At 38.0% G+C, this 14,354-nt stretch overlaps 1 protein-coding gene across 1 annotated transcript in view; it reads left to right on the top strand.

Annotated features, from left to right (window-relative positions):
* The window catches only part of GORASP2 (golgi reassembly stacking protein 2), a 38,198-nt gene extending 24,181 nt beyond the window's left edge, over positions 1-14,017 (top strand). Inside the window, exons 6-10 of the mRNA XM_043996072.1 lie at positions 1,141-1,273; positions 4,683-4,806; positions 8,090-8,176; positions 9,442-9,552; positions 12,747-14,017. Coding sequence (XP_043852007.1) covers positions 1,141-1,273; positions 4,683-4,806; positions 8,090-8,176; positions 9,442-9,552; positions 12,747-13,075 — 784 coding nt within the window. The 3' untranslated portion in view covers positions 13,076-14,017. The remainder of the gene's footprint in view (positions 1-1,140; positions 1,274-4,682; positions 4,807-8,089; positions 8,177-9,441; positions 9,553-12,746) is intronic.
* Positions 14,018-14,354: the final 337 nt, after the last annotated feature.

Here is a 14,354-nt window from a genome sequence, read left to right as displayed (position 1 = left end):
GTTAGAGGCAAGGAACTATGCATGAACACAGCTTAGGAGGAAAACTTTGGAAGATACTAAATATTAACATGGCCTGTTGCTAGATTTTGTACAGATTTGGTCATTGACTCCAGGAAATTAGGGCCTCGGTGAGTAGTGGCTCTCAAAGTGGTCCTGGGAAGACTCAAGACACAATCAAGAAGGGTGTCATAGTGGCAGTAGCCATCCCTCTACACTGGAAATTAGTCCACGTCCCAGTGCAGACTGCTATGCTTACCTCTGGTTTAGTGAAAATTTCTAGTTATTCTTTCCCCTGAAGAGAAAGGAAGAAGAAGGGAATGCACATTTATATAGAACCTGCTGTGGACCAGGTACCATACCAAGTGCTTTGCAGATATTATTTCATTTGCTTCTCACAACAACCCTGTTGCAACATGATGATGCTATTATTATCCATTTCACAGTTGAGGAAACTGAGGTACACAGGAATTAAGTGACTTGTCCATGATTACTTAACTAGTAAGTATCTGAGGCCAGATTTGAATTCAGGTCTTCCTGACTTTAGGCCCAACACTCTACCCACTGCACCACTTTGAGATTTTATGCAAGAGAATTGGTTTGAATTGAACATAATGCTTATTAAGGAATTAGATTATATGATAGAATCCTTTCCTTCTTTAATTTTTTCTTCTACATTAGATTGCTCATAGACATAAATACTTGTTGCCTGATATAGGTACATCAAATTTAGAGTTGGAAGGGACCTTAGAAATCACAAATGTGCATCCTGAAGCTCAAAAAGATTAAGGGTCTTCTCTTGCCCATTGTCTAGCAATAGTAAGTAGCAGGGCTGAGCTTTGAATGCCCTCTGACTTTAACTCCAGGGATCTTTCCAGTACATTAGTCTACTTCTAGGGCTGTTGATACATTAAAGTGAAATTTCATGTAACCTAATACAGCCTCATGACACCTTCAGCATTGAAGCCAAAGTTATTTTTCAACAAATGTTAGCAGAAAGTGCCCATGATTAATGTTTCACAGTTACCGCACTCCCATTTCTTTCATTTTTAAAATGAGACAATCACCAGATAACAAGCATATTTACAGCCAAATTGTGACTGGTTTTTCAGTAGTACCTTTGAAAATGTCCTATTTCTAAAGCCTAGGATGTGGCATTGGATATGGCTATTTACATCGAATACCTACACGACCATTTGAAGAAGGGAAGAAAATTTCTCTTCCAGGACAGATGACTAGCACCCCTGTTACTCCCCTTAAAGACGGTTTTACAGAGGTAAGATACTTGCTTTACTGACTTAATTTACTCTTTGAAAAAAGAATTGTGTTGATGCCTTTGTTTTCATATCAGTCATTCCTAGATATAACCCTCCTGGTCTCTTCCCCACCTCCTTTCTCCTGCTCCATTGAAACTTCCCTTGTAATAATGGAAACATTTAGCCAAACCAACCGATATAGTGATGACATATAGCAGCATCAATTCTCTACCTTCATAGCAATCCATCTCTCTACCAAGAAGAAGAAGATAGGTTTCATTATCTCTTTCCTGAGCCCTAGCTAATTATCATTTCTCTATATAATTCATCTTGCTTTTAGGGGGTTTTAAAAAACATTATTATAATCATTATGCATATTCTCTTTCTTTTATTGCTTTTCTTGGCAACAGTTCATACAAATATCCCTCTGTCTGACACAATAATATTACATTACATGAAATTATATATCGTGGATTGTTCAGCTATTCCCTAATTGGTGGGTGCCGAATTTGTTTCCAGTTTTTTATTACCACAAAAATCTGTGAATGTTTTGGTACATAAGAAATTTTTCTTTTTCTGTTTTTGACCTCCTTTGGTCTGTGTTCAGTGATGGGATAGCAGTTTAGTGAGTTTTCCCCCCAAAATTAATCCTTACCCTGGAATAAAAGTCTTGAATTGAACATGAAAATTAAATAATCCAGTTTAAACCAAAAAAGAGAGAGAGAGCATTATGCCATTTCTTGTCTCTACTGACATTTTTTGTTACACATTCTGACTATACTTCTCATTACTTCCATGCTGTCTAAAACTATTAGATTCAATTCAGGTACATTGTCAGTCCCCCTAAGATCAGATCTTCTATTCCCAAATGCTTTCAGTCCTTTAGGCAGAATGTAGGCAGTGCATTTATGTACCCTGGACGGAGTTTGAAAAGTTTTTCCCCTGTAGGCTGCTGTCATTGAGGCTTCTCTATAACACAGGTTCATTGTCAGGGCTTTTTCTATCTTGCCCCATGTGCCAAACTAACCTCATTTAAAGGACTAATAATGAAAAAGAATCAGGGAAAATATTGTCATCGTAGTATACCTGGATCTTGACAACATATTTGATAGTCTTTCATGATATCTTTGAAGACAAGATGGGGATCTTTGGGCTTGACGATGATATATATAATTTGGTAGATCAGTAGTTTGTTGATCAATAGTACCCAGTGAGTGTTTATTGTTTAAGGAACCATTGTGATCTTGGAGAGTTAGCCTTGGTGGCTTGCTGAAGGCTCTATCCTAAATATTTTTTGACGTTTTTGTCCATCAGATGAAGACATAGATGGTCAATTTATCAAATCTAAGGGTGATAGCAAGCTGGAAAGAATAGCTAGTATGCATTGTGTGACATCAGACTCCAGTATGATGAATTTTAATAGGGATAAATCTAAAGGCCTAGTATAGGGTTTTTTTAAAATCAGCTCTGGGGCAGCTAGGTGGCACAGTGGATTCAGGAGTACTTGAGTTCAAATCTGGCCTCAGACACTTGACACTTACTAGCTGTGTGACCCTGGGCAAGTCACTTATCCCCCAATGCCTGCCAAAAAAAAAAAATCAGCTCTACAGTTGCATGATGGTAGAGGTGTACCATAAGAGCAGTTCATTTGAAAAAAGTATCTTTGCTAACTACAGTTTCGGTGTGAGTGAACAATTGTGATGTGAGATATACCCCCCTGCCCCAAATCATGTGAACTTAGGTTTCAGCAATAGAATAAGAACATCTAGAATAAAACAGGTGTTGAGAAAATTGGCTTATTAGATCCTGGTTGAGGGCAAGAGGATAGCCAGGATAGTGTGGGGATTCAAAACCATGTCATATAAAGAAGTATTGGGGCAGCTAGGTAGCGTAGTGGATAAAGCACTGGCCCTGGATTCAGGAGGACTTGAGTTCAAATCCAGCCTCAGATACTTGATACTTACTAGCTGTGTGACCCTGGGCAAGTCACAACCCTCATTGCCCTGCCCCCCCCCAAAAAAAAAGAGGTATTGAAGGAACTGATGCTTACTTGGGGAGTAGAGATTGGGGTATTACATATGAAAAAGTGCTAAAATTGATTGCTTCTGTGGGCTACTAAAGGGCAGAACTAGGACCTCTGGGAAGAAGTCACAAGAGGGGTAGGTTTCAGCTTCTACAGAAAAGGACTTGATTGCCACCTCGGGAAGGAGGGGGGGAGACAGGGAAGGAGGGATAGAGATTGGAACAGAAAAATATAAATAAAAGTGTTTAACCTTAAAAAAAAAAAAAGAAGGTGGGGGAGGGGTGTACTGGGAAGGGTACAGGATGTATATATGTCTCTATATACACACACATAAATATATATGTTGTGCATATATGAGTTATTTAGGTCTTATTTATATAATAATTATATTTAAACAAATTTGTCATATGTATACATTATTTATAAACAGTTATTTACCTGTATATGTACTAGAACATATCTAGGTATATCTAAATATAACGATGTAGAAAATATACATTATATATGCCATAAAAATAAATAAACTGAACACTGAGAGGCAATAAGATTTGGGTCAAATACACCTGACAGTGTTACTAGCACAAAATTAAAGCACCCATCTTTCCTCTTTGTTAATAACTGGTAAACACAAACTAAAAGTCACGCTTATCAGTTATAATCACTATATTAGGCAGCTTTTGCTTAACTGGTTTCAAAGTTTGGTTGTTTGCTGTGTCTGTCCAAATGAAATGTATCATGGTTTAAAAAAAATGAAGTGCTTCATGAGCTTTCCATCACTGGCTAGCTCCCCACCATCAGAGCTGTTCATACAGAGACTAGTCTATGTTTGCAAAAGGGATTCCTGCCTGGATTTAGGGGGTTGAGCTAGCTGATCTATTCAGCTCCTTTCACTTCTGATTTTTATGATTTTAGGTCCTGAGTACCAAGCAGGGATGAATTTATAACAAGCTAGAATGTTTAAAGAGAACTAAATATCTTAGGAAGGTAGAATACCCAAACTAAATGTATAAGTTGACTGGGAGAAAGGAAAGTTGTAATGAGCTGGGACATAGTTACAGTGTTGTATCTGACCATAGTGGTGGAATGTCTAGAGTGACTGAAAGTTACCTCAAGATGGAGCTTAGTTAAAGAGAATTTGGGCGTTGAAAGAAGGATATATGTAAAAGGAAGGGCTGCTGTGACTGTTTTGAACGAGGGCTGTCAACAGCTAAATATGGGATGCCCAAGTGAGGTCACCTTTGAAGGTGTCTAGGGATGGTAGTCAGGGTCACTGCCTCTGGTGTGAGTCAAAGGGTACATGCGAGCCAGAGTATATGTGAGTGAAATGTTTTGTTCTCGTTTATTTTGTGTTCCGAATGTTTTGTTTGAATAACACCTAAGGAATTTTTATCTTGATTTTTGGGAAGGTCCAGTTGTCATCAGTGAATCCTTCACCTGTGTCACCACCTGGAACTACAGGCATTGAACAGGGTCTGTCAGGACTTTCTATTAGCTCAACCCCTTCAACTGTCAGCAGTGTTCTCAGTACAGGTAAATAAACAAAAGAAATTTGTTCTTTGAAATTTGTTTTTCTCATGGCCTGTTTCCAAGGGAGCTTGTCACCTTATTTCCCTCTCTGGTCCACAAGGCAAATACCTAACTCTATTTCTGTTCCAACATTTAACAACAAACAAGGTGTTTAAAGTGTCATATACCAATCATTGGATTTAAGACTATAAACTCTATAGGGTAAGAAATCAACAATCTGTTAACCACAAAGAGGAACTTCCCCAGGCCCTGATGATGTATAGCATATTCTCCCTTCATGATGGTGGTCAACATCTTTGACAACCTAACTTGATCTTGATGATCAAAACACCATTAATCTCTGTAGCTATATTGTCCAAGGAATCTTTTACTATCCTAACATATACATCAGCTCAGATACCTTGTTAAAAGAAAGCCTATAGTTGTGGATCACAGGATCAACACCATGGCACATTAGTCACTTTTTATAAACCATTTTAACTCCATCCCCCCAAAAAAAAAAATTGTACAGCCGGTGTACAGTAATCATAGATAAATACCTCAGTGCAAGAAGACAAAATCATGACAATGTAATGATTAGTTATCAGAACCCTAATATTTAGAGCCCTCTTCCCCCACTGGCCCTTACATGCTGTAGCAAGAGCACAAGCTAACTTACAAGTCTGTGCAGGGGCTCTTCTTGGGATTCTCCCCACTGCTACAGAGACTACCAGAAACCCATCCCTTAAGTAACATATACACTGACTCTGCCAGGCTATTTGTAGCTGAAGCACAGTGGGGCTGAAAGGTACTTTCTTTTGATTATGGCCTGGCCATTGGATTAGGCACTCCTAAAGCTGCAGAGACTCTGCTTAGAACACCTTCATTCCCAATACTACAAAAAATGGAAGACACTTAGTCATCTCAGCTATGAAAAAGAAGAGAGCCAAGGGAGAAAATAGGGTGAGATACCAGTATGAGCAGCTGCTCCAGGCCTGAAGTAAAGGAGACTAAAACCCAACTAGGGTTACCCTCCCCTCTGGAGGTTATCCAGGATAGGGGCTCAGGCTCAGTTCACAAGAGGAGGCCAAGGCATCCTTTTAGTCTGGCCTTAGAGGGTTAGATGCATTGGCCTCCAACATCCCTTCCAGTGTTTCATCAGCAAAGCAGGAAGGACCTGAAAGTAAGTGACAGAAGAATACAAAAAGAAAGCAAAAGCACCAAAGATTTCAAGGGAAAACCTTCAATAAAAGCCGATGGAGGAGGCGGCTAGGTGGTGCAGTGGATTAAGCACCGGCCCTGGATTCAGAAGTACCTGAGTTCAAATCCGGCCTCAGACACTTGACACTTACTAGCTGTGTGACCCTGGGCAAGTCACTTAACCCCCATTGCCCCGCAAAAAAAAAAAAAAAAAAAGCCGATGGAGATGTAGCAAAAGAGAAGATCATAAAACCAGAAGAGGAGAATGTCAGACTCTTAACACATATTATAAGACAATAACAAGAAATTCTAGAGTGGTTAAAAAATAGAAAGAAAAGAAGAAATTAGGAATAGGAATAAATATAGGTCAGTTCTCAATACGGAATTTTAAAATTTTAAATTCAATTTAGAGATTAGGAAAAATTGATGCAACAATGTTAAAATATATTCTATGCAAGCCAGAATGACTGACCTTGAAGACAGGATGTACAGAGACTACTTAAGAAACATAGGTTATCAGGAAAACCAGAATACCCTAATGCCAAAAATGCTCATATTGGAAGATTGCCCAGAACTACATACAGAACAGAGAGCCAACAATTATTTGGAAGAATCTACAAATTTCCTCCGAAAACAAAACACCCGGATTCATGCTTCAAACTCCAAGCTACACAGTGGTCAAATTGAGTCATTTCTATCACACACAACAAATTTTGCAAGCGGCCAGTAAGAAAGACTTTCAAACACAAAGAATAGGAAATTAAAATAATATAAAATTAGTCTTTAGCTCTCATAGTTTGCAGAGGGGAATGGAATAGTATATTCCTGGAAAGCCAAGGAGCTCCAGCTGCATCCCAAAATGCAATGCCCTGCAGATCTTAGCCTAATCATCAGTTTTTTCAAAAGAGAAGTCTTTCTCAACAAAAAAGAGGCATTTCTGAAAAAAAAATACAGACCGGAGAAGACAATCTGTAAAACTATGTTTTGCTCCATTGAATCAAGTGCTTTTTTCTCATCAACAAACACAGAAATCTTGTAGTCTTGTATTTTTTTTGTTCATCTTTTTTTGGTCATTTATAATGTTTTTCTTTGTGCAAGAATGTTGTGTGTTGCAGAATGAATTGAACAAATACAGTCTCTTAAAACCAAATTTTAAGACAGCCATTCCTGAAGTGTGGCCCACAGGTCTCTAGAGGTCCCCAAAATCTTTTCAGAAGTTCAAAACCACGTTTATAGTAATACTAAGACATTCTTTGCCTATTAAAATATTCTTCCCTTTTCTAACTACATATCTATGAGAGGCTGGTTTTTCTTCATATTATACTTCAATCTAAACAACATTGAACATGGAAGCAGATATGGGAATACAATTGTCTTCTGTTAAGCCAGACATTAAAGAGATTTGCTTAAATATACATTTTTTGTTTTAGAAAATAGTTACTTTTCATAAAACCTGTCATTTGTTAACATGCATTGGGTTTATTGTTATTTTTAAGTGGATTAATAAAAATGATCAATTTTAATTTCTGAGATGGTGACATAATAGATGGAACACATGTAAACAATATTGACATGGTTTGCCATTCCTTCTCCAGCAGCTCATTTTACAATTGAAGAAATTGAGGCAAACAGGATTAAATGATTTGCCTGGAGTTACACAGCTAGGAAGTATCTGAGGCCGAATTTGAGCTCAGGAAGGATTAGTTTTCCTGACTTCAGGCCTGGCACTCTACTATGCCAACTGGCTACCCTTTAACAATCAGATTAGATGATGTTATATCAAGGACTCTAAAACTTTAACACTAGTGCAGCTATTTGTTTTAATTTTTTAAAAGAGTCAAACAAACTTTGCCTTTTTTGATACCATATTGATAGTTTATTTTCCCAAAAAATATTTGCAGATCAATACATTTGTTACTTTATATCATTCCTGAGTATGTACAGGTACACAGCCTATTATCCAATACCTTCCTGTTTTGGAGGCAGATTCTGACTCACAAAACTATGCCTTGAAAAAAACCTAAGAAGCATAAAGTATTATAGTACATTGATTTTATTAGTTGAACAAATTTATTTGAAATAAAAATGTGTCCTTGGTGTATTTTAGGTGTACCAACAGTACCATTATTGCCACCAAAAGTTAACCAGTCCATTAGTTCAATGCCACCAGTTAATCCAGCAGCTACGTTACCAGGTAATTTTAAAAGCACAGTATACTTTTTGACACAGAATAATAGTAACTGATATTTTATAACAGTGCAGGGTATTTTTTATTTTCATGTCTTTTGATCTTACTTTATCCCTAAGTCTTGGGGTAGAAACAGAACTGTTATTAACCTGTTTTACAGTTGAAGTTATAGGTGCAAAAAGATTAGATTACATGGCTAGTTAGCAAATTAAGGATTGGAAACTGGGTTCTTTCCATTAAACCATTCAATATGAGCCAATAAAGAAAAAGGATAAAGAATACTTATCGTTAAGAATGAGTATTCTTTTTTCTTTTTTTCATGAATTTAAGCAGATTTTTACCAAAAAGCAAAACAAAAACAAGACCCTAAGGAGCATCAGACTTACTCATGACACTTCAAATTATCCATTAATTTGGGTAATGTGTGGTGGATATCCACTCCAAAATCATTATTTATTTACATATTTTTATATGTTTGTAATCCATGTATATAGCTTAGTTCTATTACAGATCCATGGTAATCCTTGTTACAGATTTCAGTTCTGAGTGTTCTGATCCTTTAAAATGTCATATAATGTCACCATCTACCAAGAGTCCACATTCTTATTATTTTTATTATGCTAATCTGCTATAAAGTGCTTAAGCACTTTGCCACCCCTATTGTTGGACATTTGAGTTCTTCAAATTTCTCATTATTACAAAGTCCAGTCACATGCTGTACTGGTGAGGAGCCTTTTCTGTGTATCACTAAGCTAGTTTGTCTTCAGGAAACAGAAATATCTGTCATAGGGATCTTACTTAGTGTGGTAGATTCTGCCAGAGTTTCTTATGTTATTTTGACAGCAACTTTCAAGAACCCAGGGCCACTAATTGTGACTTCAGATGACTGACAGGGAAATCATGCTTTCCCCCTTCTAATAATTAGATAGCTGGTAGACTATAAATGTAGGGAGGTCACACATGGCCAGTATGTGGGTTAGATTTTGTTTGTGGGCTTTGTTTGTTTTTGTTGTTGTTTTACTTAACTTTAATGTTTTATTACAAGGGAGGGTTCTTATTTTGGATGGGGGCAGAATCATTGAGAATTGGCAATGATGTTTTTTAAAGGCATCCATAAAACTTTTTAAAACCTAGAATTACTCTCACAAGGCATGACTTTCATACACTTCTGTAGAGAACTTGTATTACGTTTTATTGTGACTTTTAGCTTGTTGCAGGTAAAATAACTTGGTTTTTTTTTTTCGGGGGGGGGGGCGGTGGTCTCCTTTCAGGTCTGGTGCCTTTGCCAGCAGGATTGCCCAACCTAACAAATCTCTCTAATCTCAATCTACCTGCACCACAGTTAATTCCGGGAGCTGGATTACCTGAAGTTATGCATCCTGGTATGTATTGAATCTGTTGATTCATTCTATTTTATTTTATTTTATTTATTTATTTTTGTGGGGCAATGAGGGTTAAGTGACTTGCCCAGGGTCACACAGCTAGTGTCAAGTGTCTGAGCCCAGATTTGAACTCAGGTCCTCCTGAATCCAGGGCCGGTACTTTATTCACTGAGCCACCTAGCTGCTCCCATTCATTTTAGAAAGACCTTTCCCCAAAAAAATTTCTTCAGCCAAGAGTCAAGATTGTCCATCTTAGTTTTTCCTTGAAGGCAAATCATTTCAACCTATTTCAGCTATACTGGAACAGGCAATCCAGTTTAGCAGTTGAACAGCTTTCCTCTGACATCAGTGCTTTGAGGAGGCCTCTCCTTTCACCCTTCCCCAACCCAAACATCAGAGAGAAAGAAGAGAGCATAGGGAAAATACCCCTCCCAGGGACTTTCTTGATCTGCAAGCAAGATATCCCACCTTTTTTCTTTATGCTTCTTCTACTTCAAACATTGCTACTAAATGCCTGTTTTAGACACAAGAAATGGAGGTATGATGTTTATGCCAGCGAATTACAATAAGGGGTTCCTGGCTAGCATAAAGGAAGTTAATTAACTACCTACATGAACTTTTTCTGCCAGTAAATAAATAATGGTTTCTTTTTAAAGTGTAGTTTAGATTCCAGCATTTAAGCTTACTTCAGATGTGGATAAGTGAGGGTAGCAAGTATATAACCCATGATCTATTTTCTTGTGCTGTTTAATCACAAAATGTGCCTTTCTTTTTAATTTAACATAAATTATCCTTAAATTTTACTTTCTGCTTATAGGATGATTCAGGAGAATTTACATGATATTAAATAAAATCTTTTTGTGCTTTTTAAAGATCAGTAACTTAAGTGATAGATTTGAGAATGTCTCTTTTCTCTTATGGCTGGTGTGTATTTCAGTTCTACTAGCCACTAGTTTTTTGCATGGTAAATAAAAGCATTTTTCATTTGTCAGAAGTTCTTAAATAAAAGAAAATGTTGTGTGCAGTAGAATTACTTGTTATCATAAATTTACTTATTAAATTCTGCTTACAGATTATTTCTATTATTAAACCTACCATCTAAATTAGTAACGGTTTAAAAGTTTGCAAGAATTTAGTAACTGATCTGGGTTTCAGTTTCCTTATCTTTAAAATGGAAAAAAGGAAGTAAGTCAATTAAGGTCTTTTCCAGCTCAAAAGCCCATACTCTTATGAGACTTCTGCTTATTTGGAATGAAAACTCTGGTAGAATCTCAGTACTTTGCTTAAAAATGTAAATACTGAAAATATTCACCATCATTAACGTCATTGCATTTTTGAGAACCATGGACTTGTAACTCATTCAGATGGGCACATTTCTGCACTTCTTCATTTTATTGTCTTATCTCAAACAGTAACCAAATTACCAGAGTTTCAAACTGATTGTATCATTTTGGTTATATGTTGGTGAAGCTTAAAAAATTATGACTCTGCCCTTTTTGTACTTCAGTTATGATGTTTTAAAATCTAGTTATATTGCTTAAAGGTGTTTAAGACATTTTGAGTTTTTAGCCTTATTCTAATTAGCATTGTGCCAAGTCGTATTCTCTACACAGAATCCCTGAGCAATGGAAAATGGCTCCTGTAGACTGGGAGGTAAATTCTTGGCTGGGGGGGGGGGGGGGGGCCTGAATCCGTACCAGCCACAAGAGAAAGTGGAGTTTTTGGTTGCCAGGATGATAAAGAGAGACAGACTTTCCCTCTCAGGTCTGCCGCTGATGTTATTGAAGTTTCAAAACAACTGAAGGACTTTACTGAGCATCAGGTGGGAAAAACCAACCATCCCAAGGCCAGCCAGGCTGAGGTCACAGGGTTAGACCACCATGTAATTAGGGGGTTTTGGCCACAGCAGCAGACCAAGACCATCTGCCAAGGGGTAGAGCATTTGTGATCTTTATTGATGAAAGCAGAACCCACCTCCATGATGTCGTAGATCTTTGAAATATTGACATGTATTTTTAATACTGGGGCATAATGCTGGCAGCTTCTGTGACCTCTCCCATACATCAACATAACCCACCTCTCCTTCTCAACTAGGTGTTAACTTAAATCCCTCTGTTTGATTACTGTGTTTGAATCGCTGGCCAAGGTTTGAGTTTTTTATTTCCTCCTTCCTGTCCTATTGGCAAGGCACACATCCACACTTGAGGCAATGGGGAAAAGTCTTTGGCTTATTAGAAGAATGTGTTCTTAGGCATCATCAGTATGATCCATAGTGTTTGGCTAAAGACAAACAAGGGGCTGTTTTTGTGTTGGTTCCCTCTTTCCTTAATAATATGCAGATTTAAAAATCTGTTTGCTTGTTTTTTTACGTCAGGAAATTCAAAATAATTCTACTTTGTAGTTGATTATATATCTAATTAAGTCCCCATTCTGTGTCCTTGGGTTGGGTTCAGGAATTTACCTTTCCTCTTAGTTTAAAGTTATAATTAAAAGAAAAGTTGTTATCTCTCATACCATTATCCTTTAGGATACTTCCAGGATATCTGTGTGTTAACTTGGTACCTCCCCCCCCCCAAAAAAAAAAGTTATATCTCTGTCCTTGTGTAATTAGGGGGGTTTTAATCTCTGCCAAGAAGACAGCAAGTCTGGGTGGTTTTGATCCTCCTGCAAAAATTGCAAAATGGGGCAGCTAGGTGGCGCAGTGGATAAAGCACCTCCTGGATTCAGGAGGACCTGAGTTCAAATCTAGCCTCAGACATTTGACACTTACTAGCTGTGTGACCCTGGGCAAGTCACTTAACCCCAATTGCCTCACCAAAAACAAAACATTACAAAATGCAGATGGGTCTCATAAAACAATTAACATTTTTAATTGTCAGAGAGGTGTGGTGATTAACTGCACATGAATGCCAGATCATCTTTCTTAGTATAGCCAATCTTAATGTTCCTGCCCATACCCTACAACCTATCACTCCATACCTACCCCTTCTTTGTTGTGTGTCAGTAAAGAGGGTTCCCTCCTTCTCACTGGGGTGCCTGCCTTTTACCTAGGTTGCCAGTCTGACCCACTTTCAACAGTTATACACGTCACAGTTAACAGACCAATCTTGCTTGAAGTCTCATACCTCAGTCTAGCTTTATTAAATTTATTTGAGACTTGACCATAAGCTATCCGTTTGCTTTTTTCATTCCAGGTTTGCCACCTCTTCCTACCTTGCCTCCCTTAAACCTGTCTGGAATAACACCGCTGTCCATGCCATCAGAATTTCTCCCATCGTTCCCTTTGGTCCCAGAGGTTTCTTCTGCGACGCCTGAACTCCTGTCCTCCCTTCCTCCAGTAGGAAGCCTACCTTCTGATCCAGCTTCTACTGCAAGAGCAGAGCAAATCTCTGCACTTCCCTCAGATGCTCCCCCCACATCAAAGGCTGCAACTACTGTTGAAGACACAGCAAACAAACCCATCACAACCAATGAAAAGCCAGTTTCTACCGTAACAGATACAAGTGTTTCAGAGTCACCTTAACTTGAAACCATTCCTTGGGATTGGCTTGGTATATTTATTTAGCCACAGGAGCGTGTTTGGAAATGCAAACTATCATTAATTTCATACTAGTTTGTACTGTATCTGTAGGAGTCCTGTAAATAATTCTATGGGTAAAGATAAACAAGAAGATAGAGGCTTTCTATACTGCAAAGTTGGGGGTAGGGGGCAAGGGACACCAGAAAGTGCTTGTATTTTAAGGGTAACATAGGCTCCCACTGCCACCCTTGGAGAGGCTAGGACTGTAGCCTGCTGGGCCTTCTGCCAGCTCCTTCTGTAAGAAAATGGAACCTTTTATGCATAACCTTTACCTGCAATGTTTCTTGTACTTTGTAAACAGTTTGCAGGAATGCAAACCGTCTCACACATGGGGGAAAAAAAGAGGTTCTACTTTTGATCTTTGTGAGTCACATCTATTTTAACATTTGCAAAAGATCTTCCAACTAAAGATGTTTGTTAAAGTTACAGAACTTGCACTGTTAATTGAGCATATTTTTATTCAGCCTATACACAGATCTTTGTTTTGAGCTCGTAAAATTACTCCACATTTTGTAACTGCAGCTGTGTTGCTTGATGAGTCCGCTGTAAAATGGCATTTGAAAAGAGATGTTGCATAGTTTTAAACCAGAAGGTGGCACTTTGTGGCTACTTGTAAAATAATAGCTATACTGGGGAAACATAGATACAGCAGCAATAAATTACTGTAATTTTACTTTTCTTCCTGTGTGTTACATTCCAATACCAGACATTGCTATGTGTGCCTTTGAGGTGGTTCTACATCAAGGTAAAGGCCTCTCATCTTATTGAGCTTTTTGCCTATTCTTTGGGGTTATCTGGGTGGTTAGTAGCCAGAGGCTGAGTTCTTGAAAAATGTAAATTCTGTTTAATAGAATAATAAAAGAAAGCTCAGTGATGATCAGCCTAGTAATCTTGTGCTGAAGAAGCAAATGCCTCTCTCTCTCTCTCTCTCTGTCTCTTGATGTGTGGTATGCTTTGCTAAATGATTCAAATATATCTCAGGACAGAGCCTTTTCAGACAAAAAGCTTAAAAGAATTGCATCTTCTATCCATGGCAACTTACGGATTTGAAGCCAACTTCTGGCATTTATCACCTGGCATTGGGTTCATAGGATGTTTCAACCGTGGCTTAGGGTTGCTAATTCCATTTTCATGTAGAATTATTTCCTTTAGGCCAGAAGGCCTGTGTTTGGATGATACATTTAAAAAAGGGCATAAGAGAAAAGAAGTCTCCTGTACTTTT

The sequence above is a fragment of the Dromiciops gliroides genome, chromosome 3, assembly GCF_019393635.1.
Source record: "Dromiciops gliroides isolate mDroGli1 chromosome 3, mDroGli1.pri, whole genome shotgun sequence".
In the NCBI taxonomy this organism is placed as follows: domain Eukaryota; kingdom Metazoa; phylum Chordata; class Mammalia; order Microbiotheria; family Microbiotheriidae; genus Dromiciops; species Dromiciops gliroides.
This window is presented reverse-complemented; position numbering and strand designations above follow the sequence as displayed.